Raw genomic sequence first — 26,516 nt, 5'->3', positions numbered from 1 at the left:
TATTGGTAACAGTTAATCAAAGTGTCTCAACTGAGACTAATAAGAATTTCTCTTCTTCATGTCAGTATAAGGTAGAAGGGAGGGACTGCGAGTGAAGTGAGCTTTGGACTACTATTACTGTCTTCTGTCCTCTTATGCCATCCTTTGTCTTTCACCACAAAAATGGTCTTAAGTTTTAACGTTTCCCAGACAATTGACTTAACTTGCCTGGCTGACAGACCACTCAGTTTGGAGGCATTCTCAAGCATCTGTTGCTGAAGCTGGGTTTGGTTTGAATGTATTAGTCTGAACTTCTTTTTGCTAGAGAGCAAAGGGAGAAGCAATGTGTCTGATGGAAACCCCTGACTCTTTTTTTGGAGTGAAGTTGGTTGGGTTCCAGATCTACTTCCAAGGTATGCAGCTTTTCATGAATAAAATATTTCAAATTGCCTGAAACAGAAGGCCATTTTCAAGTATCAAATCCGTAAGTGATGCAAAGCTACATAATTGGTCTAATAATCATAGATACAAGCTTTAAAATAGCTTATTTTGCCTAGCTGCATGACCCTCTCCAAGTAAACAATTTCTTCACCAAAATAATGATCAGCTATTCCAAAATCAACACTTAATTTCAAACCATTTGCATTTTGCCTGGATAGAGTGCTAAGACAGAGAATGACTTAAAGCTGTACTGATCCATCTTGAATCTTAAGGTTGTAAACATTGTTACTGCGTCGTCATTTTGCTATTCTACAATGTGGGGTTTTCTTCTTTCTCAGGTTGGACTTTCAGAAGCTGTGGATCTGTTTAGAACCAGGAGAGTGTTTATTAAAGACGGCTTTGCATACGTGCCACTTAAGGATATCGATGCAATTGTTTTGAGCAACTATAGAACAAAGTTATCTAAAGCACTGGCGGTAAGTCTGACACTGGTTTTTACAACTTTTGTTGCATTGTTCAGTGACACTCTTGGACAAAGACCTTTTTGATTTTTTTTTTTTAAATGTATGTGGTTCCATCTGAAGAATACCAGAAACCCTGTAAAAAATGCTGGCAGTACTAAAAAATTTTGTTATGAACTGGAGTTTCATTACTTTAAAATGGAATTTAGCATGTGATGTAGATGGTAAATAAATGTATCCTAGAGGATTTTGAAATTGTTTCCTACATAGAGAGTAACATGACTTTTTTTTCATTCACAATGTGAGCCCCATGCACATGACTGTTTTTTTCTCTTTGTACCGGTATTTTCTCGCAGAAGAGTTAGCAAGATTTGTTTTGTTGAAACAAGCAAAATACTGATTTGTGTTTGTTGGTGTTTTTGGTTTTTTTTGTTTTTGTTTTTTTTTCTTTTTATAGAACTAAGTCGGAACATGTCAGGGAAAAATGAAGTCTTCACTGTAGGAATGCCTCAGATCTAGTTAGGACACATAGTAAATACTGTATGTGAACGTTCTGTTAGTAATTTGGTGATGAATTTAGGAAATGCTAATTTTACAATATGAGACTCTTCACAGGGTTTAAAAGTTGGTGATCATGTAGAATGCACAGAGCTTTAGTCCTAAAAAAGATGGCATTGCATAGCATGAAGGCAGTTCAGATTGCCTTTAAAAAATGTTTTCAAAGCCTTACATTGCCATGCTGCATTAATATCAAGGTTGACCGTGAGCATTTAGTAAACAAACACTCTGAAGTAAAAAGGCATTCCTTTAAGAAGCTGTCAGTATGCTGATTTTATAGTTTGTTAATTTTGAATATAACTAGAGTCTATAAAATTATTTAACGTGAAGTCAAAAATAGTGATACTCTTATGTGAACATATACATTAATACTCTAATACAACTGTAACGAGACATTTCAGCTAATGCATAATGTTATTGCTGAAAGCTGATAATACTTGGGTAGGATTTAAAAGCAATGAATGTATTCTATAGAAATATGGTGAAGTACACAAGGTTATCAGCATCTATTTAAAATACTTTTGGGAAGCTTCTGGAATTTGCCTGTTGTGTGAGTATCTGTTGTAGAGTTTAAGCTGAAAAGTCTGAAAAACAGAAGGAACTGTAATGAGTTGGCTGTCTGACTTTTCAGTTGGAGAAAAAATGTGCAGCTTTTTTTACAAACTCAGTTTATAATTTTGTTTAACCCAGATGACTTCATTAAAGCCAATAGCTGCTTTATAGTGAAGGAGTGCTCTATACTGCCCTCTGTAGTCAGGGGTTAGAAACTGTTAACGCTCTTGCGAGTGTGGAAAACTATCTTCTATAGAACTGCTGTGTTTTAAGTTATTGCAGTATTTCAGGTTTGCATTAGTTTTTTAGTTTTAATACGTATATTTTGCTAATGAAAGTTTGCCATGTTTTCAGAGTAAGAAATAAGAGAGAATTAGTGGTTTCTGTCCTATTCCAAAGCTCCTACTTGAACTTGTGGGGTCTTGATTTACTGATTTACAAACTAATTTAGTTTGAGAAGTGACATTTAATAAGCTGTTTCAGCTAATTTTCTCCAGCACAGTGCACTGCTGAGAGATGCTGGGAATATTATTGAGCCTTTTAAACAAAGGCTAAAAATCAGAGGTCAATCTAACCTTCTTCTGTTACACCAGATAGGCATAACTGGACTTGAAGGCCTAACGTGGTAGCTGGATAATTGGTGTAGTTTTCAATGAGACAAAACTGTAATCATCAATTACTGTCAATCAATTATTGAAAATTCTGTGAAACTGTAAGAAAACAGGGTGCTTTCTTTAAAGAAAGGACTATACATAAGGAATTTTTTTTAAATCTGAAGATGGTAACCATTGCTGTCCCACAATATAGAAATCAGGAGGATATCTTTAATCTTTTCCTCAGGCTTATCTGAAGAGGCGTATTTTTAATGGAAGTTGTAACACAGTGGCACGTTTCCAGTATTGTTTGTAAAAAGTAGTTGTTGAAATACTATTTGATCTAGGCCTAAGTTCTGCAAGTACAGCTATTTTAGAGGTGCTTGGTAATGCTTTTGCAGCACATGGATGTTTGTATGTGTCTGCTGCAAAGGGAAAGTCAAGCAAGAGAAATGTGCTGAATTACAGGCACTATGGTAGTATAGAGGTCTTTATGACTTTGCACGGAAGTTGTGCATCATGGCCAGATTTAATTAAGAAGTAATAGACCCTTCTTATTTAATTTGTCTCTTAATTAATGTATTTGACAACATTACCACTTCGGTAAGCATTATTTATGTGTGCTTTTGGGAGCATGTTTTAGTGTTTTTGCAGCATCTGGCTATTTACAGTTTGTTCTCAGCACTTTCTAATGGTCAATCCTTGTTTTATTAGAATTTGAGAATTAAAAATCTTAAGGGTGTGATAAACCAAATTAGGCTTGAATTTTTTTTCTAAAGAAGGGGTTTGTATTTTCACAGAGTCATAAAGTTAGGCTAAATACTTGTGTCTTCTGTGGGGTAGTTTGACTTTGGCCAGTACTTCTGGCTCTGGCAGTCTCTTACAAGCTTCTAAGGGACAAAATACTTTGAATATAGATAGTGGAAAGATGACCTTTCAGGCACATAGTTCTGTGGAAACTTTTTTTTACAGCTCTCATTAGTAGTTCAATTCTTCAATGTTAAAACAGTATAGTTTTCCATTTTGGGTTGTTTATGTGGTGTTATTTGTACTGTGATGCATGTTTTGCCTCTCGGACATTGTTTGTTGCTGTTCTAAGCAATCACACACACAGGTTTTTAGGAGTTATCCCTACTCAGGAATGATTTTATGATTAAGGCCTGGCATGTCTTTTTCAAGGTCTTCTGAAGCTGTTACACTTGATGGGAGTGTGCTAAAGCTACTCTTGTTCTCCAAAGCACAGAAAAATTCGGGTCGTTGCCTCGCCTTATTACATTACTCACTACATTTCAGGCTCATGTTGCCACCATCCTGCATGTTAGAGGGTGATTCTAACTGGATTATAAAGGAGGAATATAATGAGAGTGAATTGATGTGTTGATACTGAGCTTTCAGAGAACAGTAAATAATTCATAGTGCTGACTTCTGCTTTTAAAAAAAGTTTTATGTTGACACTGACACAAATTCAGTTTAGTCAGAGTTATGCTTTAATCGCTTACTAGTCAATGAAGCAGTCATATGTTTTGTTTCATCCCTTAAAAATAAGTTTGACATCTCTACTGGCAATTCCTTGAGGCTCAGTAAGAGGGGGAGTTAATATTAGTCAAGCCTTCTTGACAACTGCAAATGCAACTGAAGAAGTTCATTTTATGTGCAAAATCAATACTACAAGGACCTTCTTGCTGTATTCTCTGATTCATTTGATAGTAAATAATTTCTTTTGTGCCATTAATGATGATTAAACTATAGAAAGCTTAAACATTTTCTGTACTTCATGTAAGTTATAATATTAGCTCTACAATTTTTTTATAACTTAAAGCAAACTTTTACTAATTCAAATTGCATTATATTTTTTTCCATGAGGGTTTTACTGTGTTTACGCTAATACACAAACATTTCTGCAGTAATGCTGTGCTGCATTTTGGTAATTTTAGTTGTAGTCATCTAGTGAGTTTAGATTGTGAAATTATTGGCAGGCCTGGATCACCTTTTTTCTGAGGATAACTGTTCTAATTTTTCATTTCTTGAAATCAGAAGATTTGGCTTAGTGTTGTGATTGAGATGCACAGACCTGTATCAGAGCTGTGTTATACTCAATACTGCACAAAGGACTGCTCTGGAAAAATCTCAAGTGGAATAGAAGGGGGAGAAGACAGAAGAGGCTGCTGAATTATTGCCTGGGACTGGCCTTTATCAGCAGTGTCCTCAAATAACTGAGAAAATGACTACTATTACGTTGGTAGTTGTCTGACTTGTTTGAAGAGGAGTTCTGCCCTGTGTGGATAATTGCTAAATACTGAAAAACCTGATGCTGGGCCACCTCCTTTAGTGTTTGAATCAACTAAATTGAATCACTGCATCAGCCTTAACAAAAGTTACAGTTCAGAAAGTGTTTTGTCCTTAAGTTTTAGTGCTTGTTGAACATTACATTTTAAAGCTATAAGCAAATGACACTTGGAGTACTGTGTGCAGTTCTGGTGTCCTCAACATAAGATGGACATGGAGCTGTCCAACAGCTCCATGTCCATCTTACGTTGAGGACACCAGAACTGCACACAGTACTCCAAGTGGGGCCTCACGAGGTGACAGTATATGGCAGAATATTATAGCAGAACATCATACAGGATTTTAACAGTCTGCAAATTAAAATATTAACTGAACAGAATACAAACTGATTGTCCTGGGTTCAGCAGTAGCAGTCATTTTTCTCCTTCTCAGTAGCTGGTGCAGTGCTGTGTTTTTGACTTTTGGCCTGGGAACAGTGCGGATAACATCAATGTTTTTAGTTGTTGCTCAGTAATGTTTAGCCTGACCAAGGACTTTGTGCATCTCATGCTCTGCCAGGGAGGAGGAGAAGCTGGGAGAAAGCAGAGACAGGACACCTGACCCAAACTAGCAAGAGGTATTCCATACCACAGCACGTCATGCCCAGTATATAAACTGGGGGCAGTTACCCAGAAGGGGGAGATCACTGCTCGATCGGGCTGGGTATTGGTCAGCAGGTGGTGAGCAGTTGTATTCTCTCCTCTTGTTATTTCCCTTATTATTATTATTGGTGGTAGCAGTAGTGATTTGTGTTATACCTTAGTTACTGGACTGCTCTTATCTCAACCCATGGGAGTTACATTCTTTTAATTTTTCTCCCCATCCCTCCTGGAGCTGGGGAGGGAAGAAGGGGGTGGGGGGTGAGCAAGGGCTGCATGGCTGAATTGCTGACTGGGCTTAAACCACAACACTGATACCATAAGAAATCAAGATTCCCATGTTAATATGTACAGTCTTGATAGCATGTGTTTCTTCTGAATTGAAAGTCTGTGCTTTTTTACTTTGCAGTATGATCTTGTGTAATATGATAAAATGCCTACAAATCAAATTGTTGGGTTTTGAGGACTTAGTAGAAAAAGAAGACTTCACTGCTATTTTCTAATTTTTGTGGGTTGTTTTTTGTTTGTTTTTGTTGTTTTGTTATTTATTCCTTTCCCTATTTGGCATGTAATCTTCAAAACTGTTAGAAATGTGCATCAAGTTGCTTCTAGCTTTAGTGATCTTTGTGATGATTTGTCTTTTAAAATTAAATAGTAGACAGATGTGCTATTTCACTTGATTTATGCTGTATTTTCAAAGAACCTGCTAATTTGGGAAAAGTATCAGTATACATAGCACTATCTGCAAAACATTTTCTTCCTAAAACACCTATGTTTTCAAGCAGTGAAGCAGAAAGCTTTATGTAGTGGCATTAATGTTGAGAAAGTATGATTGATTATGGTCTTGTCACTTGAAATTAGTTTCAGGTGTTGTGTTCCCAGTGTTAAAGTAATTCACTGTAACATAAATGGATGATTTTTATAATATGCACATACAAGGTTAGTGAGGTAATAACTTTGGCAGTGCAGGGTAAAGTGATTACAGTGACTGTCCTCCGAGTCTCTCATGAAAGTTTGTTCTGAGAGTGTTGGCAGAGAAGCAGCTGATACTCATTTCTGAGTAGTGTTGCATGGTAAGGTCATTGTCTAAGGCACAGGTCTGCTTAAGAAAATGGTGATATTTTGAGTAGGAGAAGTAAAATCAAGGGAATTGATTTTTTCCGCCTGTGTTTGTGCCAAAGGGAATTCAGACCTGTACACAGAATGGTTACCTGTGAGACAGGGAAACTTGCTGGACCTTCTTTCTGCCATGGCCTCTGAGTTTTCCTGTTGCTGGCTGTTTTCTGAAATCAATTCTTCTAGTGTTTTATCCTCTGCTAATTGAAGTATATGTGTTTCTTTTAGAGACTGCTTAGATTGCTAGCATGAAGCAATTATAAATAATATTAGGAGGTTAAATGAAATTTGACTATATTCAGTATTTTTCTACTTCTTCTATCTGCTTCTCGCATGTACTACAAAGTCCCAAGATTTTAAGTGCTAAATTTGCAGCATAAACAATTGCTGTGGTCTCTGCATGATCCTGTTTGGTTTCATTTATATGGAAAAACTTTCACCTTCAAATCAATATGAGTGCTTCGGGATAATAAAACTAATGAAGCAAAATGTGCAGGATTTAAAGCATATGGAAAGCTTACTTAACTGTTGAGATGTTCCCCAAATTTCAGAAAAACTATTGGAATAGAATATATAAGAAGTACAGCTTTATTTCTGTGTTGTGCGATAGATGTGATGACCCAGAAATGCATCACTTAGTATAGTACTTGTCTAATGCCACATGACAACATGTGTTTTAACATGTGGGTAACAGTAATTTGAGAATGAGGCAAATAAGAAAGAACTGTAATGCCATATGTGGTTGGTAAGTGAACAGAAATCTGTGTTTCAGGATGACACTGTTAGAAATTAAGAGTTTTCTCCTGCTTATATTCTTAGAAACTAACGTTTTCTCCTGATTATATATTCTTAATTGCCTTTGGTGACCCATAGGCAGTTGCTGTGTGATAGCTGTAGATATCTGGAGTTGGTTTACACCCGAGTTAATGACAGATTATTTCATCAGCTGGGTTCTGGCTTTTTCTTGGAGAAAGCTGGTAAGTTTCTGGAAGCTAACTGGTAGCAGTCTAGCTGATGTTTACTTTGGACACCAATGGAGCAGGACTTGAGTGACACAGGGAGCTATCCAAACTGCCTGTGAAGCTGTATCTAGGGTGTTTCTCAGCCTTCCACTGCTTCAGTGTGGAATGAGACTGATTTGTGTCTCCATTTGTTTCTTGGGGAAAATTAATTCGTGTATCTCAATTATGCTAGCTGAATCTGTTTGGTGGTAGCGGGGACTTGGATTTCTCACCCATCTGTATATTAACAGAGGCTCATTATTGAGATCCAAGTTTCAACCACTTACCATTTTTTATTGGTGGTTCAAGAGACACAATTTATCTACCACTGCTATGTACAGTAAATCAAAAACTTACCTTGAAATTAATATATTGAATCTTGCCTACAATGTTGTAGGATTCTGTAAAGGAGCATAAATCTTACTGTGCTTTGTCTAAACCACTTCTTTCAAGGGATGTAGTTGCTTTTAGAACACAACAGTTATTTACTGGGCTTAATAAATGGATTCTTAAATTCATGATTGTTGAGAAGCAATATTGCTGCCTCACTGACGCTTTTGAACAAACACGGTCTAATCCTGACAGTTACATTTTTATAACATTTTTAAGGAGTATGCCACTTTTGTCCTAACTTTCAAATTGTTTATGGCTTAAACTTTGCATGTATCTATGCTAAATTTTCAATTCCTATAGAATATAAGTAATATGTTCATTCTTGCTTGCCTCATTGTCCAAATTGCTCTGGTAATTCATTTAATCACTGCTGTTAGCCAAATTAAAATTTCTCCTATTTGAAAGCTTTGTGGCATACATGCCCTTGTCCAGTTCTTAAAATCGGACATTTTCTTGCTCCAGCTCATCCTTTCTGCTAACCTCAAGTGTTGTGTGTTGAAAAAAATGTGGGTTCCCCCAGATTTCTTCACTACACTTTAGAGTGCCAACCGTGTATGTGCTTTGCTCCCTTGCTAAAGGCTGTTTTGGAAGTAAAGGGGAGAGGAACTTTTTGAAAACTTAGCCATGTAATCCTAAGAAGTTGGGTATGATGGAAAAATCACAAACAATGCAAGAGTAAATGCACCTGCATTTACCACGGTGATTTTTCATCATTTTCATTGTCTATAAACCTTGCTTCTCATGATCTTTGTTTAGATGTTAAATTTTGGCTAACATATTGCACACTTTTATAAACCTACTGTACAGGTTCCCAGCAAGTTGCACCTTGTTTAGAAATAATATTTTATAGCATACCAAATACAGATGCTTATAGGACTTTGTCGTGGTTTAAACCCAGTCAGGCAACTCGTTCACTCACTCCCCCCCTTCTTTCCCTCCCCCTACTCCCAGAGGGACGGAGAGGAGAATCGAAAAGAATGCAACTCCCACGGGTTGAGATAAGAACAGTTTAGTAACTAAGGTATAACACAAATCACTACTGCTACCACCAATGATAATAATGATAAAGGAAATAACAAGGGAAGAGAATACATCACCTCACCACCAGCCGACTGATAACTTGCCCCCCCTCAGCCCGACCAAGCTCTGACTGATGCCTCCTCCAACCCTGCAGTCCCCCAGCCCTTCCGGCTAACTCCCAGTTACATCCTGGGCATGACGTGCTGTGTTATGGAGTACCTCTTTGGTCAGTCTGGGTCAGGTGTCCTGTCTCTGCTTCCTCCCAGCTTCCCCTCCTCCCTGGCAGAGCATGAGGCTCACAAAGTCCTTGGCCAAACCAAAACATCATTGTTATCAGCTCTGTTCGCAGGCTGAAAGTCAAAACACTGCACTGCACCAGCTACCAACAAGGAGAAACATGACTGCTACTGCTGAACCCAGGACAGACTTGCTGTTGTGAGTAGTCACAATGGAATCAATAGGTTTGTAGCCATTGAAAGTAGTGTGTAGAGCAGCATAAGATTAAGCATTCAAGAATAAAATGGAGTCATGCAAGTTATTTTGAGACCTAAATTGAGCTGTAGTGTCTTAAGTTACAATTACAGGTTGAATTAAGAATTTGGATTAACAACAGAAATGCTTAATGCAAATTTATGTAGCAGGCAAAAAGAAATAGTCTGAATCACTAAAAACTGTGATGACCACCCTTACAATTACATCATTTTTTTTTCCCATTTCTCTGTGAAATCTGGAGAATTGCTGTTCTCCTGAGTAGAGTTTTATGATATCGCATATGTGATGTTAACATGTTTTTCCCATTCCTGCTAATGATAAAGATCTGTTTTTTTCCATCAGAAAGAGAAATGGGAAATGACTATCAGTAGCTCAAAGTCAGACATGAAATAAACTGGACAACTGATAGTCATATCAGATGACACTTGGTTAATTAATGTATAGAATCTTTATAGAGGTTGGAACACTTCTTTAAGCAGTATGTGTAAGAATAAATTATGTTCAAGTCTCATCTCAGAAATGCCTTTGCCAAGATATGTTTAAAAGAAATTCTGCTGTAAGACTAGTTTATAAAAAAAACCCACATTAATTTTACTGGTTACACAACTAGTTTGAACTCTTTTAAGAAAAACTGTAGCAGTACATTATTTTGGTTTTTTTTTTGTCATACTGGATAGTTATTTTTTAAACTGTTTTAAATATAGATGAAGTGAGTATTTTTAGAAATGCTGGTCACTGTTGCTGTTGCAGCAGTTGTTTTCTGGGTGGTCTCATTGTATAGCCTTCCATTTTACTGCAATTTCCCAAAGGGAATCTCATCTGTTAATGTATTTCTTCTGCAATTAATTGCTAATCTGCATTTTTATGCTAGAGAGGAAGTGGTAATTTTTTGTGGTTCTTATAAACAAAGATTATTTGTCAGAATATTTTTTCCTGGTAATAGGAGAGCAAGGTATGTGTCAGAGGCAGTGGAGTTGAGCAGAATCTTTATAATTAAACATACTCTGGCATCTTATGAGCAGTCTGTACAGGCTGTCACTGAAATTGCTGGGGTTCTGTCTTCCTGAAATCTTGAAACGTGATATAATCAGCCTGCAAATACACAGCTAGGATAGTTAAACTTGGCTCTAATAGTGTTGGGCCTGTTGGTGTACAACCTGGCCCACTCACTTCCCAGCTGTGGCTTCATGTCATACCTCTGGCTTGTGAAGAAGCAGATCCTTACTTGAACAATGACTTGCCTCCAGGAGATCATCAGGTGCCTCTGAAGTGCCTGTATGTTGCTGCCAAGTTCCTACTGGATCTTCACTTCCTTTTCTCCTAGAGGCTAGCAACTTACCTGCCTGAGGAGGGTACTGGTTTGTCCCTGAGTATCTTTACTGCAGGGATGCATTTAAGAATTGGGTAATTGGTGGGTGTCTTATGCTCAACTGACAGCCCCTTCAGCGCTTTACTTGTTAAGTTTCTCTTGGGTACTGGACACAGACTGTGAAAGCTGTGGGTTTTTTGGGGGTGGTTGGTTGGTTGAGGCTTCTTTTGGTTATACTGCTGTGGATTATATCATGTTATTTTGTAGTTCACTCCCAAACATTTTTTGCTAAATTCCTGAATTTCTGACCTAAAGGGAAATACTGAGCTACCAGTGCAAGCTGCCTCTCACTAGGGAGCATATTTTCTAGTTAATTTTCCACTCCTTATTGAGGAGTGTAGCCTTGCATTTCCACAGGAGGTGTACTGTATTTTATATCTGTATATCCAGTTTTCTCATGAGATCTGTTCAGCTTGAAGAAAGGTATGAATTGAAAGTTGGATGCACAAATATTACTGAGTGAGCTTTTCTTAAGAGAGGCCTTGTGCCGCTGTGTTCCGCCTTTATATGTTTCCCTTAATCTGTCAGCGTTTCAAGCCTGCCTATACTTAGAAGCAGGGGAGTCCCAAAAGATCATAGTAACTTCATGTGGAGCACTTTGACATTGTTCTGACCTGAAATGTCTTTGTCTGAAGTGTTTTCTTTTCTCTTGACGTGTGTAAGGAGGAGGTGGTTTTGTAGCAATAATATTTACATTAGTAGGCACATCTGTGTGACTTTAGCTGGGCTGGATTTTGTTATTCTTTTTGGTTCTTCTATTCCTCTGAAATAGAAGACCAGGAGAGGTTTTCCATAGCTTCTGCATGAGTTAGGTATGTTTGCTAATCTGTCAAGGTTAAGTATACATGTAAATGTTTTGTATTGGCTCATCTGCCTGAGGGAGTGGGCATGAAAGTGTACTGCAGTACAGATGTTTTGTAGTGAAAATGGATTTTGAAAGACAACAATGGATTTATTCAGCACCCAGAGTCACAGGAGAGTTTCCACATATAAGTGAAATTTTGTAAAAGCTTTTATGTGCTCTGTAGATTTGGAAAGGATACTGTTCAGTGTCTGAGTTGTAGAAAGGCAGAAAATGAGATGAAGTATCAGGGAAGAACAGACTGGTGAAGATATAGATCTTCAATTTACATGTTGCTTGTGAAAGAGCTTTTTAGCTATATTTTTTCCTGTATTTTTGTAAACAAATTCATGTAAATACTAGGATGTTTCTGTTTGTAAGAAATGATGTTTAATTAAATAATCTGTATTCTTGAACAAATATCAGAAAGGAAAGGGTTGGATTTTTATCTGTTGTGAGTTAAGCAAAATGACATGGTTTATTAATGACTACAGCCTTTGTTTATATATGTACATAGGAAAGAAATGGATTAAATTTGGATGTAGTGCTTAGAACTTTTTAAGTAATAGAAAACCCCATGAATTTTCCCTGTTGTTTTCCTACTTATGCTGCCAAAATGAGGTGAAGGTTGCTCTGTTACCAGCTTTGTTAATCCTGAAGGATTTGTGGGTTTGTTGCGTGTTTTTTTTTTTTCCCCTCTCCATCCCTTTGATTTGTAGACAATAAAAATAAAAAATTTGCAAATCCCAACACTCCCCCACCCTTGCTTTAAACCAGAACTGCGAACCAGAAGAATCATTTTTGGAGTACATGAGAAGGTTGAATTACTTCTTTAAAAAGTGAAAAAAACCAGCAGTTGTCAAAGTGAATGAATAAAACTATGAATTGATTCTTATTCCAACTGACAAGCTTTTAAAGTAGTTTTTGGGAGAGTTGAGTCTCCAGGCACGATTGTAGAATACCAGCCATAGAATCATAGCACCCTTGTAGGCACCCTTAGATACTGGAAGGCTGCTATGAGGTCTCCATGCAGCCTTCTCTTCTCCAGGCTGAACAGCCCTGACTCTCTCAGCCCATCTTCATACGGGAGATGCTCCAGCCCCCGATCATCCTCGTGGCCCTCCTTTGGACTTGTTCCAACAGTTCCATGTCCTTTTTATGTTGAGCACACCAGAACTGCACACAATACTGCAGGTGAGGTCTCACAAGAGCAGAGCAGAGGGGCAGGATCACCTCCTTCGACCTGCTGGTCACGCTCCTTTTGATGCAGCCCAGGATATGGCTGGCTTTCTGGGCTGCGAGTACACACTGAAGCGGGCTCATGTTCATTTTCTTGTTGATCAACACCCCCAAGTCCTTTTCCACACAGCTGTTGTCAATGATATAGCCAATTTCGGTTTAAAGTATAAATTTTATTGAACTTGAGTAAGCGATAGCAGATAAAACAGCGCTGGGTGCGCCGGGGTGTCCTCCGCTCCGCCCAAGACGCACACACGGTCTCTGGGAGGTGGTCCTTTATACTTTTCGGTTCAAGGCCCCAGCCAATCCTTCCACCTCTCCTCACTCAGATGTTGACATGGCTCTTCCCCATTGGTTCCCTTTGTTGGAGGGGTCTCATCGTCGAGAAGTTTCGAGAAGCTCCCAGAGGCTTCGAGAAGCGTCCACTACCAGCCTCCTCACCATCGCAACCCCCACCCCTCAAACGTTGCAATAAGACACAACTTCGAGCCACCCAACCCCCCTCTTTTCTCCCTCACAATCCTGTGCAATAATACAACTGACCTCCCCCCCATAACTTACGGAGCACAACAATTACAACACAAAAAGGAATATGGTTCCACATAACGACAGCCACAGAGAGCCTCCCTCCCCCCAAACTTCTTGATGAACAAACCCCACACATTACACAGCTGCTCTGAATCTCTTCTCTGCCCACCCTGTAGCTGTGACTGGGATTGCCCTGATCCACCCAGCCTTTTTAAGGTCCTCCCCTTTATCCTGGAGGATTGATGAAAAGACTGAGCCCCAGAGCCCCTAACCACCTCTCCCAGGGCTCTGTAGTCCTTCTTAATGTTCTCCAGGCTACTGCTATCTGTATTGCTAGCATCCAGATGGACCACTAGAAGTGGGTAATAGTGGGACTTACTAGAGCAGGCAGCCTCTCAGCAACATCCCTGATCTGAGTTCCTGGTAGGCAGCATACCTCCCTTGAGACAGGGTCAGGCTGACAGATGGGTGCCTCTGTGCCTTTCAAAGTACAGTCAACTGCTACTGTGACCCGCCACTTTTCCTTGGCGGCACCAGTAGTGATCCTCTTTACAGGTGCATCAGCTGGTTGTTCATTTGGTGCGGTGTGCATTTTCCTCGTTGCCCCCTGCAGAACTGCAACGAGGCTCTGGCTGGGGACGTTGGATTTTCGAGGAAGCCCCTTGCTTTTAATTGTGCTCTTCCTCCTTGTTTTGTTGTGGGTTTGTTAGTAGCTTCCAGCGTCCTGCGTTAATGCCCTCCTCCTTTCCTGCATGAGCTATGGTGGACGCTTGAGGACTCTGCACAGGTTGGGCCTGGAGCAAGGAGTGCTGCTTCCTCAGCTCTCCTGACATCTTTCAGCTACTGACAGCATCCCGCAGCTCAGCCACCTGCTGCAGGAACACCTCCACCAGGGAACACCGAGTGCAGCCCTGCCCGTTGTGCACCCTCCCCTCACCAGACCAGTGCAGGCACTCTCTACACCCCGAGCTCTGCACTGCAGCCTCCCTTCTCATCGGCTCTGTCTGGTGCCGTCGGTGCCACCTCCGGAGCAGCCAGAGCAGAGCTCCCAGAGCGGGCAGCGGCCCTGAGGCGAGCGCTCCCTATGCCGCTCACTACCCGCTGCGCGGCCGGACTGCATCGGCGCGCTGTTCCCGCTCTCCCGAGGGCGGGTTTTACCAGCTCAGGGCGGGGCCGTCCCTCCGGCCTCACTCACCTCCTGTGAGTCCGTGCTCGCCTCAGCGGAGCTGCTGGCTCCTGGGCAGGGTCCGGCGAGGGTTCGGGGCTCTCTCGGTGACTCTCGCCGGTCAGAGCTGAGGCTCCTGGACGCGGGGTTTCCCCTCTCTCCGGGGTTGCAGGCGCCCTGTTTGGAGCTGCTCACCTCGGGAAATCGCATTACACCGTTCAGTGACAGAGAGCAAATACCAACTTCTCAATGAGAGTTGGTGATATCTCACATTGCATGAACGTAGAGGTAAAACAAAATGTGACAAAGGATGTAGGCTAAAGAGTAAGATCTCATTATGCAGAGAGTGATCTGTGACCTTGGGGAATTTATTACAGTTCAAATATAATGGGTAATTCTTGTGAAGTCCACAGCCTAGTCCACTTTTCTCTTTAGAGAGCTGGATTGTTTCATGAGCAGGTGTGGGGTTATGTCAATTCTGTTGATGCAAAGAACAATACATCAGGCAATGCCTGAGTATAAATCTGTGCTTTACTGCTGAAGCATTAAAAAGGAGCTGTGGCGTAGTGAATGAAAGTTCCTGACCTGCCCTGTGCAGGGTGCTCTGCCAGCAGTGCTAGCACCTCTGTGCAGAAGCTGTGCGGGTGTCATTGTGAGCACTTCTTTCAGGTGGAAGGCTTTCCATGCCTCAGGCATCAATGCTATTATGAATAATAGGAGGGTATATTTTGAAAAAGAAATCCATTTTCTTTCAGTATCTTTTTTGCATAACCTTTATGCCTTTGTGACAGTGTACAGAAGCCACAGAGAAATCTCCCGGGAAAAGAAGCAGCTTTTGCTTGTGTCTGCGTGTTGTATGTGGTGGTGTGTGTTTATTTTTTTTAAAGATCCAGTTCAGCATAGAAATTTACTGCTTTATATAGCAGAAGATAGCATGCTCTCCTCTAACAGGTGATTGCGCCAGGGCCAGGATTAGTTATTCAGTTTTTTTCTTTAGGTTTTCTTGTGAATATTGGGTAGCACCATTGAAATCTACGTCGCAGTCACCAAGAGCTTCCCTGGCTGCTTATGTATGTTCCTTCAGCCACCTAGTGGCATAGAGAAAGCAACCGCATTGGGGTTGTGTATCTGAGTTTTATGATACAACTTGTATTTGTGTGATCCTGTTTCTTTCAGTATAAGCATTACCGTTTGGATTAAGTGTAGTTCACATCTAAGCAAACAATAGCCTCCACATGAGCCAGCAGAATGCTCTGGCAGCAGAGGTCGACAGTATCTTGGGCTGTATCAACAGAAGCACAGTATGTAGGTAGAGGGAGGAGACCCCCCCCCCCTTTACTTGGCACTCATTAGACCACATCTAGAATACTCAGGAGGCTCCTACTACAAGAAAGATGTTGATAAACTGGGTTAAGTGTAGTAGAATTCTGCCTTCTACGTTTACTGCCTTTCTTGACAAAGTTGAGCCTACTGTTTACCAGATCTTCGGGTCTTCTCCAGAAGAGCTTTTTCTCCAGCAAGTTAGACACCATACAGTGGTGGTGCAAGGTTTTATCATTGGTACAGGACTTCTCAGTTGTGATTGATGAATTTCATGAGGTTCTAGTTAGCTCAGTCCTCCACCCTGTTTAGATCTCCCTGAATGTCAGGTTTCCCTAAACTGTTTTTTATGTGTTTATGAACCTGATCAAGAGACATTTTGTCTCCTCTAGGTAATTGGTAAAGATATGAAACAGCATAGCTCTTAGGATAGGCACTTGAGGAACTGCACATATAGCTGGTCTTCAGGTAGTATATAAAACATTACTGCTACCCTTGGAGCATGATGACTTGTTTTCATCAGCAGCTGCTGGTTTGTTTTTGTCTCAGTAAGACAGGCCGTCAGACTCAGTAAAATGTTGCTTAAAATGCTGTTTACTGGAGATAGTATATGAGAGACAGGATAGTACTGAAGGCCAAGTTACCCATGCCCAGGTTTGACCCTACTCAGGCTCACTGTTCAGGGAATCCTAACTCCATGCTGTGTAATGATCTTTTGATTAGGGTCACTACAGTGATACAACAACTTTTCACGCACCTAGTAGTCAACTTACCTGGACTATAAAGTTGCAGCTTAAAAAAGCCTTGTTAAAGCCAATTCAGAGGACATCCACTGCTCTTTAGTGACAGAGCTACTCATTTTGTCTCAGAAGGTAGCCAGGTTAGTAAAAAATAAATAGTAATACAAATTATTTACCTTTGGTAAATCCCTGTGTCTGTTCCTGATGACCTTGTCCATTGTGTGCTCAGAAGTGCATTCCAAGAAGACTTGCTCTGGCATTCCCAGGGTCTGAAGTAAGGCTGACTGGCCTGCTGTTCCCCAGTCATTCCTATTGCTCTGTCAGGAGATGCGTGGAAGAGTTGCCTTCACGTCCTCAGGAGCCTGTCTTGATTGCAGTGGCTTTTCAGCTGTTATGGAGAGCAGGCTCATAATGTCAGTTCTCTCAGCACCCTGAGGTATGTCCCATCAGGTTCCACGGACTTGCATGAGAGGAGATTTTTCGGTAGGTCACTTAGTAATGCTATTTAGTAGTTCTTCACTTCTTTGAATAATCGTCATAACGCATAAATGTCTGGAAACCTTTTCAGTAAAGATGAGCAGAAAATGTAGAGGGTAGAATTGCTCTCTAACTTGCATTTGTCTAATTTGTAGCGGTAGTCTTTGAAGCTAAAACACTTAAGATCTAATTTATTTCTATTTACTTTTGGAAATTTGAAACGGCAGTATGTAATATCCCTTTTTTTGTTTACTGTGTCCTGTCACAGTAAACGTAATTAAACTCTGCACTTCTAGTATCACTTGGAAATGGTGCAGCAATTCTACTTCATTGACTGCATAATTGGGCTGCAGCAGAAGTTTTCTATATTTGCAGGATTCAAAATGCAGAGAGTGGAAAATGCAAAATATTTTTGGGTAATTCCATCAATTTTTAAGTTAAATTTAAAATTCTTTTTTGTCTGAAGTGTTTATTCAGCTTTTTAAAGTAAGCTCTGTGAAAGCAATGATTTGTGTGATGGGCTTGAATTCAAGGAGCCTTTCGTTTTGATAAAAACAACCCCAGACAAAATACTAAAAGATAAATGTTTATGTGTGAGCTTTCTGTCCAGGTCACTGCAGCTCCATATCTTATGTCATGCAGTTTAATTGGACATTTTGCTTGCAGAGTTTTGGAGTGGAGCAACTTGATGAACTTTGTGTTTCATAAGCTGACTCTTTGTAAGCTGTGGTGAGAGTTCTGGTCAGCACACAGTTAATGGGGTGAGGTTGGGGAGAAAATTCAGGCTTACTGTTGCATCTATTCTCACAATCAAACTGTCAATGCATTTTTCTTGCAGTTCTTGACTGACACATGATGGTTACAGCGTTTGTGTCCAGTATCTGAAGGGGGCCCATAAGGATGCTGGGGAGGGACTCTTCATTAGGGACTGTAGTGATAGGACAAGAGGTAATGGGTTAAAACTTAAACAGGAGAAGTTTAGGCTGGATATAAGGAAGAAGTTCTTTACTATAAGGGTGGTGAGGCACAAGAATGGATTGCCCAGGGAAATTGTGAATGCTCCATTCCTGGAAGTGTTCAAGGCCAGGTTGGACAGAGCCTTGGGTGACATGGTTTAATGTGAGGTGTCCCTGCCCATGGCGGGGGGGGGTTGGAACTTGATGATCATAAGGTCCTTTCCAACCCTAACTATTCTGTGATTGTATGATTTTATGCTTAACCGGGCTGTGAGGTTATAGTTGCACCTTCTGGCCTTGGCCATCAGAGGGTATTGCAAGAGTGTTGAACAGGTAACGCAGGAGACCTGTGCCTGAAATGCAGCTGTTTTGTACAGCAGTGGTATTCCTTTAAGGAGGAGATGAAGACATGGGATTGAGTTCTTAACTCTAAAGAAAAATGTGTTATCTTTGGTCTAATGCAGAATGTATGTAAATGAAGTGGATTTTATTCTGTTGATGTACACCAAATGCAAATAAGTCTTTTGCTAAATGTCATTAATTTTTAGTTCTGTGATTAATTTCCCTGTATCTGTCAGTATGAACTGATAAGCAAAAGTTAAGAAATTATCAACATTTAAAAATTCTGATGATGTCTTAACAGTAGCCTCATGAGTCTGCTTGCATATGTCATTCATAGTTACTAGGCTTTTATGTATTGGTGATGTGTAGCTCATTTTGTTTTTTAATCTCATGGAGTGGATATCACCTGGTGCATTGAAAGTTTTCAGTGTCTAAGCTACTATTATGTTTTGGCCATGGTGCTATGGGTATATAGGTTAATCTTTGAGGCATTAGGCTTAATTCCATGAAAGTCAGCATCAACTGAACAGAGTATTTGCCCATAAATAGCAATTATGTTTTTCTCTTAATTGTTGTTTAGACTGCTTAGCAGTGATTTTTATGGCAGTTCCTGGTCTTGTTTTTTCTCCTTAGATCTTAAGTTAATCTTGTTCCTGACGTCAATTGTATTCTTCTTAAATGGGCACTTGTTGTTCGTTTTTTTTTTAAATAATATAAGTTAAAAGCTTTTTATCGTCCTCAGAGGATCAGTGGTTCTTTCTCTCAGAATACTTTTTTTTTACCAACTAATGCTGATCTTGGAAAATAATGCTTTTTGGACTTATCCATAAACCAGAAAACTGTTATTAATCAACTAGCTAGTCACTCATTTTGAAAACTCTGCTTCTGTTCTCATGTCTTTTCAGCTTTAAGTTATTACTTGGGCATTTTCTTCCAGCATCTTTTCGGGTTCTCTCAGGTCTTCTGTAACCTGGAATACTGCAGATGGATCGTTAGTGTACATCTGACTGTAAGAGTCATCCCTGTGTTAAGAGGTTTGTTCTTGGTCTTAACATGGTTATATTCATCACACCTGATCTTAATCAGAGTATTCTAGACCATCTTCAAATGATTTAAGATCTGTGTGTATGTGGGAATTATTATTTTTTTTTTAATGCAAATACTGCTTATTGGATCTCTGCAGATACCATTTTACTAGTTGGATGTTTAGAGGGATGCCCTGCATTTGATAGTGGATGAAGAGCACAGTCCTTCCTGATGCTCTGGAGTCACAATGGTACTGTTTCCTGTCTCAGATTTTTTTATTCTTGTCAGCACAGCTGTACACTGCATGTCAGTTTTCTTATAGAAAAGGCATATTTCAGGTAATAACAGAAGGTTTTCAAGGAGAGGATATACCATTCAAACTCACAGACCCCTATCTTCAACCCATCATGGAATCATCAGGAAAGGAAGAAAGGATCGTACATGTAAGAGTTTGCAAAAGGTCTTACATTTTAACTGTATTATACTAGGTCATGCTGACAGCTGGTGGGATGGCCTCAAGCCCTGTGTTTTCATTGAAGGAAGAAAGAAATTTACAAATCTTGCCCCTTATCTAGATCTCTCAAGACTAGATGTTCTTTGGAGATGCTTTACTTGTCACACTGATTTTGTTTTGGTGTTTTGTTGGAGCAGGAGTCCTCATTATCAAGTGCAAATCCATCCATGTCTTTCAGAAACAGCAACTGAGAGGTGTTTATGTATCCTTCTCATCCCTATCAGCTACCTGTTTCCTGGCAGATGAGTGTGGGGTGGGGGGGTGTCTTGCACACTCTCATCTTTTAATGTACAAAAGAGAAAACTTGCCATGAAGCTCCACAGTCATGGAGTCATCCCACCATGTTTCCACAATGGCAACCATATTGTGGCTTTCCTGCTGTGCAGCGACTTCCAGCTCCTTCTGTTTGCTGCCTGTGCTGTATGCATTGGTGTAGATGCACTTCAGTTGGGCCCCTACCTTTTTTTTGGGAAGAAGCCCTAATTCCTACATGACCAAGATCAGGTGCTTCCAGGGTTTCAAACACATCAATAACCCTTGTGTCTTTGCTGCTGCATGTTTCTCCATCCCCTACCTCCACTGAGACAGTGGACTGAATGACTTTACTAGCACACTGTTCCTCAAACACTGGCTTGCTGCCTCCAGGCTTATCTCTAGTGAGCCTGGTTTTAGCCCTTTCCCCCTTCAAATCTAGTTTAAAGATCTTTTAATGAGCCCTCCAAACCCCTGTGCAAAGGTAGTTCAATATTCAATGTGGATGTACTTACTTGTATGCAACTCTAGGTTTCACCGTTCAAAATAATTGCATAATGCTAAGGTCATCATTCCTTGCTCTATACCTGGACACATATGCAAGAATATGATGTAACTATATGTACCACTTGATCAGGGTTAGAAGTTTTATTTGAATTTGCTTAATTTTAATGTAATTGGCTTTTCTGTTAACTTCCCTTTTCAGTCACAATATGTAGCTCCTATGTCTTCTTAGCAGCAGGCATAAAAGCAAAGCCAACAAGACAGATTACTTGTTACAGTGGCCTTCCCCAGCCTCACGTTGTCCAAGTCATTGCTGCAGCAAATCCAGTTCTGCAGCAGGCTTAAAAAAAATCCCAAGCACAAGTCTGCTAAGGAGATCTACAGTAAAAATAAACAAATGAACCACACTGCTTACTCTTGGTAGAGCCACAGCCTTGAAAAAAAAAAAAAAAAGGTTATGCTTCGGTGGTAACTGTGCAGCTTATTGCGGAGATAACAGAATTAGCTACATGTGGCTCTGTTACCTTCAGCTCCATATCTGTGTTATGTCATGCTGTGACTGATAGCTGAGAACTGGATGAAAGTAGTAATAGATGCAGTTCCATGCTAATGTAATGATTTTGTCCCTCGGATTTGTGGTGGCATCTGGAGTGATGGCTATGCAGGTCTAGCACACACGGAGGCTAGTGAGTTTGGAACATGATTCTACATTGTATGGCCTTACTGCGTGTGAATTTGAATATACTGCAAATGTAGTTGATTTGCTTCTAATTCAGCTCAGGTCTACCTTATTTAAGGGGCAATATAAAATCAGGTTGTTTTGCCCATCAGGAATGGGCTGAAACTGTGTTGCTGTTGATGTTCCAGCTGGTAAACCATTGAAATAGAGACTTGAGTAACAAAATACATCAGATTGGAAATGTGTTCATCTGTTTCTGCAGTTGTCTGCTCTTGTGGCATGTAAAGTAATAAATTAGCCTTGAAAAATATTTGACATGTTATCTGACATAATTTGTCTGTAAGCAGCACTTGTATAGCTCAGTTTTGCTGTTTCCCTCCTGAAACAAAGTTTCCTCCTGTAGTTTTGCAATGGTCTTTCTCAAAGTAATAAAAAAAATAAGAGGAGAAGTACTTCCTCAGTAGTACGTATCTGACTTTATAAATGCTAACCATAAGATGTTGGTGATACCTCAGTGATAAAAGTTGTCTTTGTCTTGCAGTTAGCTACTTGTATTTATAAACCTTGTTCATGAAGTTTGAATCAGAATAGCGGTGTGCTGTATATACTTGTGTACTACATTGAATTGAAAATACAGTTTAATCAACTCTGCTTATGATCCAGTTACGCAGCTTTAAATTAGAAGGCCCCACATGGACCTGCTCTTTAGAAGCAGGCATCTGTTTCTAAAAACAAGGTATCTGAAGATATTTTGAGCACCTGAAAGGGTATTTTCATGCCTTATGCTGACCCATAAAGCTGCAAGTCTTTATTGAAGAAGGGCAGTGTCAGATATGCTTACTTAATTATTTGTTATTAGAAAGTTAAATTTCATTTATCTGCAAGAGGGAGTGAAAGGTCTCTGGCATACAGAGTGATTCTGAACCAACCCTAGAACTTGCATTTTATGAGTTAAAGCTAGTCCTAATAATTACACACCCCCCCCCCCCGCCCCCCGGAAAAAAAAAGTTAATTGGTATTCGTTGATGTACCTTACATGCATTTAAATGCTTGTAATCACTAACTAAAAGAGTACTGTAAGTTATATATATTTAAATGTGTATGTTCAGGCATTTTTTCATTATCTGAAACTTGAATCAAGAGAACATTTTAGGAAAGGAAAATAAAACTGTCAGTGTTTCACTGAATTTACTATTTAATTAAAGTTGAGGATACTCATTGCTGCTGTCATCAGACAGTTGTTGTGGAGAAGGCAGATTCATTTAGTGTTTGAATAATGAAATTCTGAATGTGTCATTGCTAAAACAAGATGTGCCTCACTAATGAACAAGATGAATGGTAGAATGGTTTAAATTTCTGTTTGCTTACCTGTTAGTCCTGAGTACTTTTCTCAAAAGGGAGGTACTTACCCAGTCTTCCTTATATCAACTAAGTAATTAAAAATTCTTTGAGGCACATAAGGAACATTAAAAACACAAGCTGAATATATGAAACAAATATTATAGGATTTTGATAGAGATTCCAGTTTCTTTTCTGGGGGGGTGGTGTGTTTCTTAAGTGTACTTGGTTAGCCATTAGGGATATGTAAAAAACAGTTGCATTGTTACTGAAAAATGATGTGAGAATTAGCAGATTCTTGTTTCTGAGTATTTGGTAATATGCAAAAGTTAAACCTTCTATTTATAAGACATGTTTATGTCTTACCTGAATCTTAAATCTCTACCTTAAAAACTTGCTAGGTTTTTAAATGCAATATTTGAGTTAAACAATGTTTTATGAAGAGTATATATATAAATATAAATTTTGTTGTCTCTAGGGTTTACTAATTAGTTTGTATTACTTGTTTTCTATCACCTCTCTGTTTATACCCAGAAGCCCTGATGGAGGACCTTGCATGTTCTGTTTCATGGCAGCATACCATTAATATGCTTTTTTGAGTTATATATATATATTTATAAATATATATATATTTATATTTATTATATTTTAAATATATTTATAAATATATTTATAATATATAAATACATATATTTAACTATATATAGTTAAAAACATTGCAATTTCTTAAATACAACATTGCACACTGATTCTGACTTACTCTCTTCATTTTCCATCCACTGTGCACCACTTGGCAGGGCTGGATAAAGAAACTGGGAATACAGGGGTGAAGTTGAGCCTCGGAAAAAGCGGGGGGGGGAGGGCATGGAAAGGTGTTTTGGGCTGTCTTTTGTTTCTCACCATTGAGATCAATTTTAATTGTCAATACATTAAATCACCTGTCCCCGGATTGAGTCTGTTTTGTCAGTAACAGTAATTGGTAAGTAATCCATGAGGTTTTTGATCTATTTTCTGCCACCCTCCTGTTGAGGAAGTAGGGTATGTAAATGACTGGATGGGAGTTGGCGCTTAGCCAAGGTCCACCCACCAAGCTGTTTTAGGGTTTCTATTTTATGACCCACTCTCACATTCTGCGAAGAATACAGAATCACATCAAACAAGTCATCTTCTCCTCTTGCAAAGCTGTTGACTGGTGCTGTGTGCTCTGAGCAGCATACTCCAGCTGATCAAGGGGTTCAGGACTTGGCTGATGGCCTGGCTTCCATGCATACTGCTTCCCCTTTGGGCTCAGCCTTTTGCAATGTTGGATGATCACGGATGTGTCACCCAGGGCTATTAGTTTTCACTTATTTATTGTTTCCTAGTTTTGGCAGATAGTATAAACTGTCAGTGGCCCCATTGGTGATGTTATCTCTTTGACCTTTCCCATATCTAAAATCCACTTGTTATTGTTGCCCAAGGTGCTGTTGTTATTTGGCTTTCTGGCCCAAGTGTGTTGTAAGAATGTAAAGATGTTACAAGTTCATCCACGCTTCTTTGTTTTTGTCCTGCGCATAGTGTATACTGTATGTGCTTATAGTGTATACTGGAATCATCTGAAGAGTTAGTGTTGGACAAATGTAGTCAAAGTCTTATTTTCCAGTTGATACTTCCAAGCAGGCTTGGACAATATACAGTTTTCATCTGTTACTTATTAAAGTCATTTGGCACATAAAGTTTGAAGTAAATAATCATATAAAAGTTAGCATGTGCCCTTGTGTTTTGATTTACTGAGTTGAAATTAAAAAGCAGAGATAATCTTTTAGACAAATAATTCCACATTAAACTTGCTTTCTAAAACAATGTTGTATATGGGCTATGAGATGATTGTGATTCTGTTTTCCATTGTCTCCTAATCTCTTCCATTGTCTCTTGTACATATTGGAAAACAACTTTATTTTCCCAGCCTCAGTAGCCTGATTTTCCTTTATAATTTCTCTTCTGCTTGAATAGTCTGTATAGACTTAGTCTTGATGAGGTCACATGTTAGTGTCGAAAGAAGCTAATGTTCTTACACAAAATGGAGAGTGGCATTACACATGATTTTGAGTAACCATTAGAGAAAATGTTGTAAAAAGTGAAATTAAAGTGTCAGAACTGTGACAATTTGGAGTCTGGTTTTTGTAGTCGTAGAGATGATGGAGTATGTTGAGTGCTGCAGGAGGTATGCTTGGTAGGCCTTGTCATCAGCATGTTTCAGGAACTGAGAAAGTATTTAATGGGTATCAGTAAGTTGACTGTCACTGACAAGTGATTATTTATGATTATTTGCTATTGTTTTGTTGCTGAACTACCGAGAACAAGACTGATCCATATTTGGGTCTAGTCACTTCTAACTTTTAATTGTGAATAGACATGATTTTTTTTTTTTTTTTACTATATTTTAACAGTGGCTTTGCTGAACTGTGTAGAAAGTAGCTTTTAATGTACTTTCTGTAGTCTGCCTCTACATGGGTTATTTTCTGTCATGAGAGCATGCTACAAGTAGTTGTGAGCAGCTTAGGTCCTTCAGGGCTCTAAGTTACTCAGCTGCCATGGCAAAACAGATTTGATGCTAGCAAGAGTTCCTTGGCTAATATAAGTACTTGAACTAGTAATTAGAGCCTCTGATCCTCTGCCAATAGTAATTACATCCTCTATTCCTCTGCCTCAAGGGTGGTGAACAGCTGTAATTCAGGCAGAACCAAACTTCTGCTGTCTATTGCCATCAGTTGCTTGGCCAATACCCACTGAATATTTTCATGGCTCCCCGTGGATCATGGTCTGTAGTTTGAAGAATGCTAGAGTAATACAATGAATATTTACTCACAGGTTTTGCCTAACAATATGTTTGTTGTTCTTGCTTTGGAAAATGGATACTGTATCTATTCAAGGACTAAGGTTTGGAGAATATGTTCTTCTTAAAAGCTTGTTTTTAATGCCCACTTTGAGGGCATTGCTATAAAGTAACTTCTCTCCTGAAATGCAGTGGTAATTCCTGGTTTGGCACTTATTTGGTTTGGGTATTCTTTTACATGTTAAGCTGGCTTCAGCCAGCCACTTACATCTTTCAGTCTTGTACACTTTTTGTTGCTGGACTCCATAGTCTTTTTCCACCCTTGTGCTGCTGTCATAATGTGCATTTATTTGTTCAGTGTCTAATTATTTTCACTAGTCATCTCACAGTAAGTCAGATTACATTAGTTAATGCAGCTTTCAGACTTTATTCCGAATGACCAGTAGTCATAAAAAAATACAGGCTGGTGGGAATCATGGTCCTAATAGTGTCCTCTGTTGTTTTGCTGGTGTCCTGTTCTGTTCTTGAAATCTGTCCTGGCAAAGTAGTAGATGCCCCTCAGTTACTAGTGAATTGTTCTCTATTTGTCTGCTAATGTTTTCAATTACATCGTTATCTGAACAGGGGGGCTCATTTCCTGTGATTATTTTGTTGTTTGGATAATTTACAATTTAACAAACGGAAAACTCTGAAAATTCTCTTGTAATTGACATACACTACATTTTCCTTGTACGGCCTCTGCTGTTATGTATGGTTTGTGTTCTTTTTTTTGCTTGCGTTTTGCTTTCTGAGAGATAATAGTGTCTCTCACCTAATATTTTTCCATAAAACTTGTTAGGACTGAGTGTCTTTCAGATTCTTTTCACTATCAAACATGGTGA

At 39.4% G+C, this 26,516-nt stretch overlaps 1 protein-coding gene across 3 annotated transcripts in view; it reads left to right on the top strand.

The window, feature by feature from the left end:
- Positions 1 to 26,516, top strand: part of PRIM2 (DNA primase subunit 2) — a 102,286-nt gene that overhangs the window by 21,738 nt on the left and 54,032 nt on the right. For 2 of the 3 annotated variants that reach the window (XM_062626124.1, XM_062626126.1), the window contains one exon: positions 759 to 896. The exons of the other annotated variant lie outside the window; for it this stretch is intronic. In XM_062626124.1, the coding sequence (XP_062482108.1) occupies positions 759 to 896 (138 nt within the window). The remainder of the gene's footprint in view (positions 1 to 758; positions 897 to 26,516) is intronic. 3 annotated transcript variants of the gene reach the window in all.

Source organism: Pezoporus occidentalis, unplaced genomic scaffold (genome assembly GCF_034315485.1).
Source record: "Pezoporus occidentalis ecotype Australia unplaced genomic scaffold, CSIRO_AGI_Poc_V1 ctg29, whole genome shotgun sequence".
Lineage (NCBI taxonomy): Eukaryota > Metazoa > Chordata > Aves > Psittaciformes > Psittacidae > Pezoporus > Pezoporus occidentalis.
Note: the sequence above shows the minus strand (reverse complement) of the source record. Positions and strands in the feature narration are given on the sequence as shown.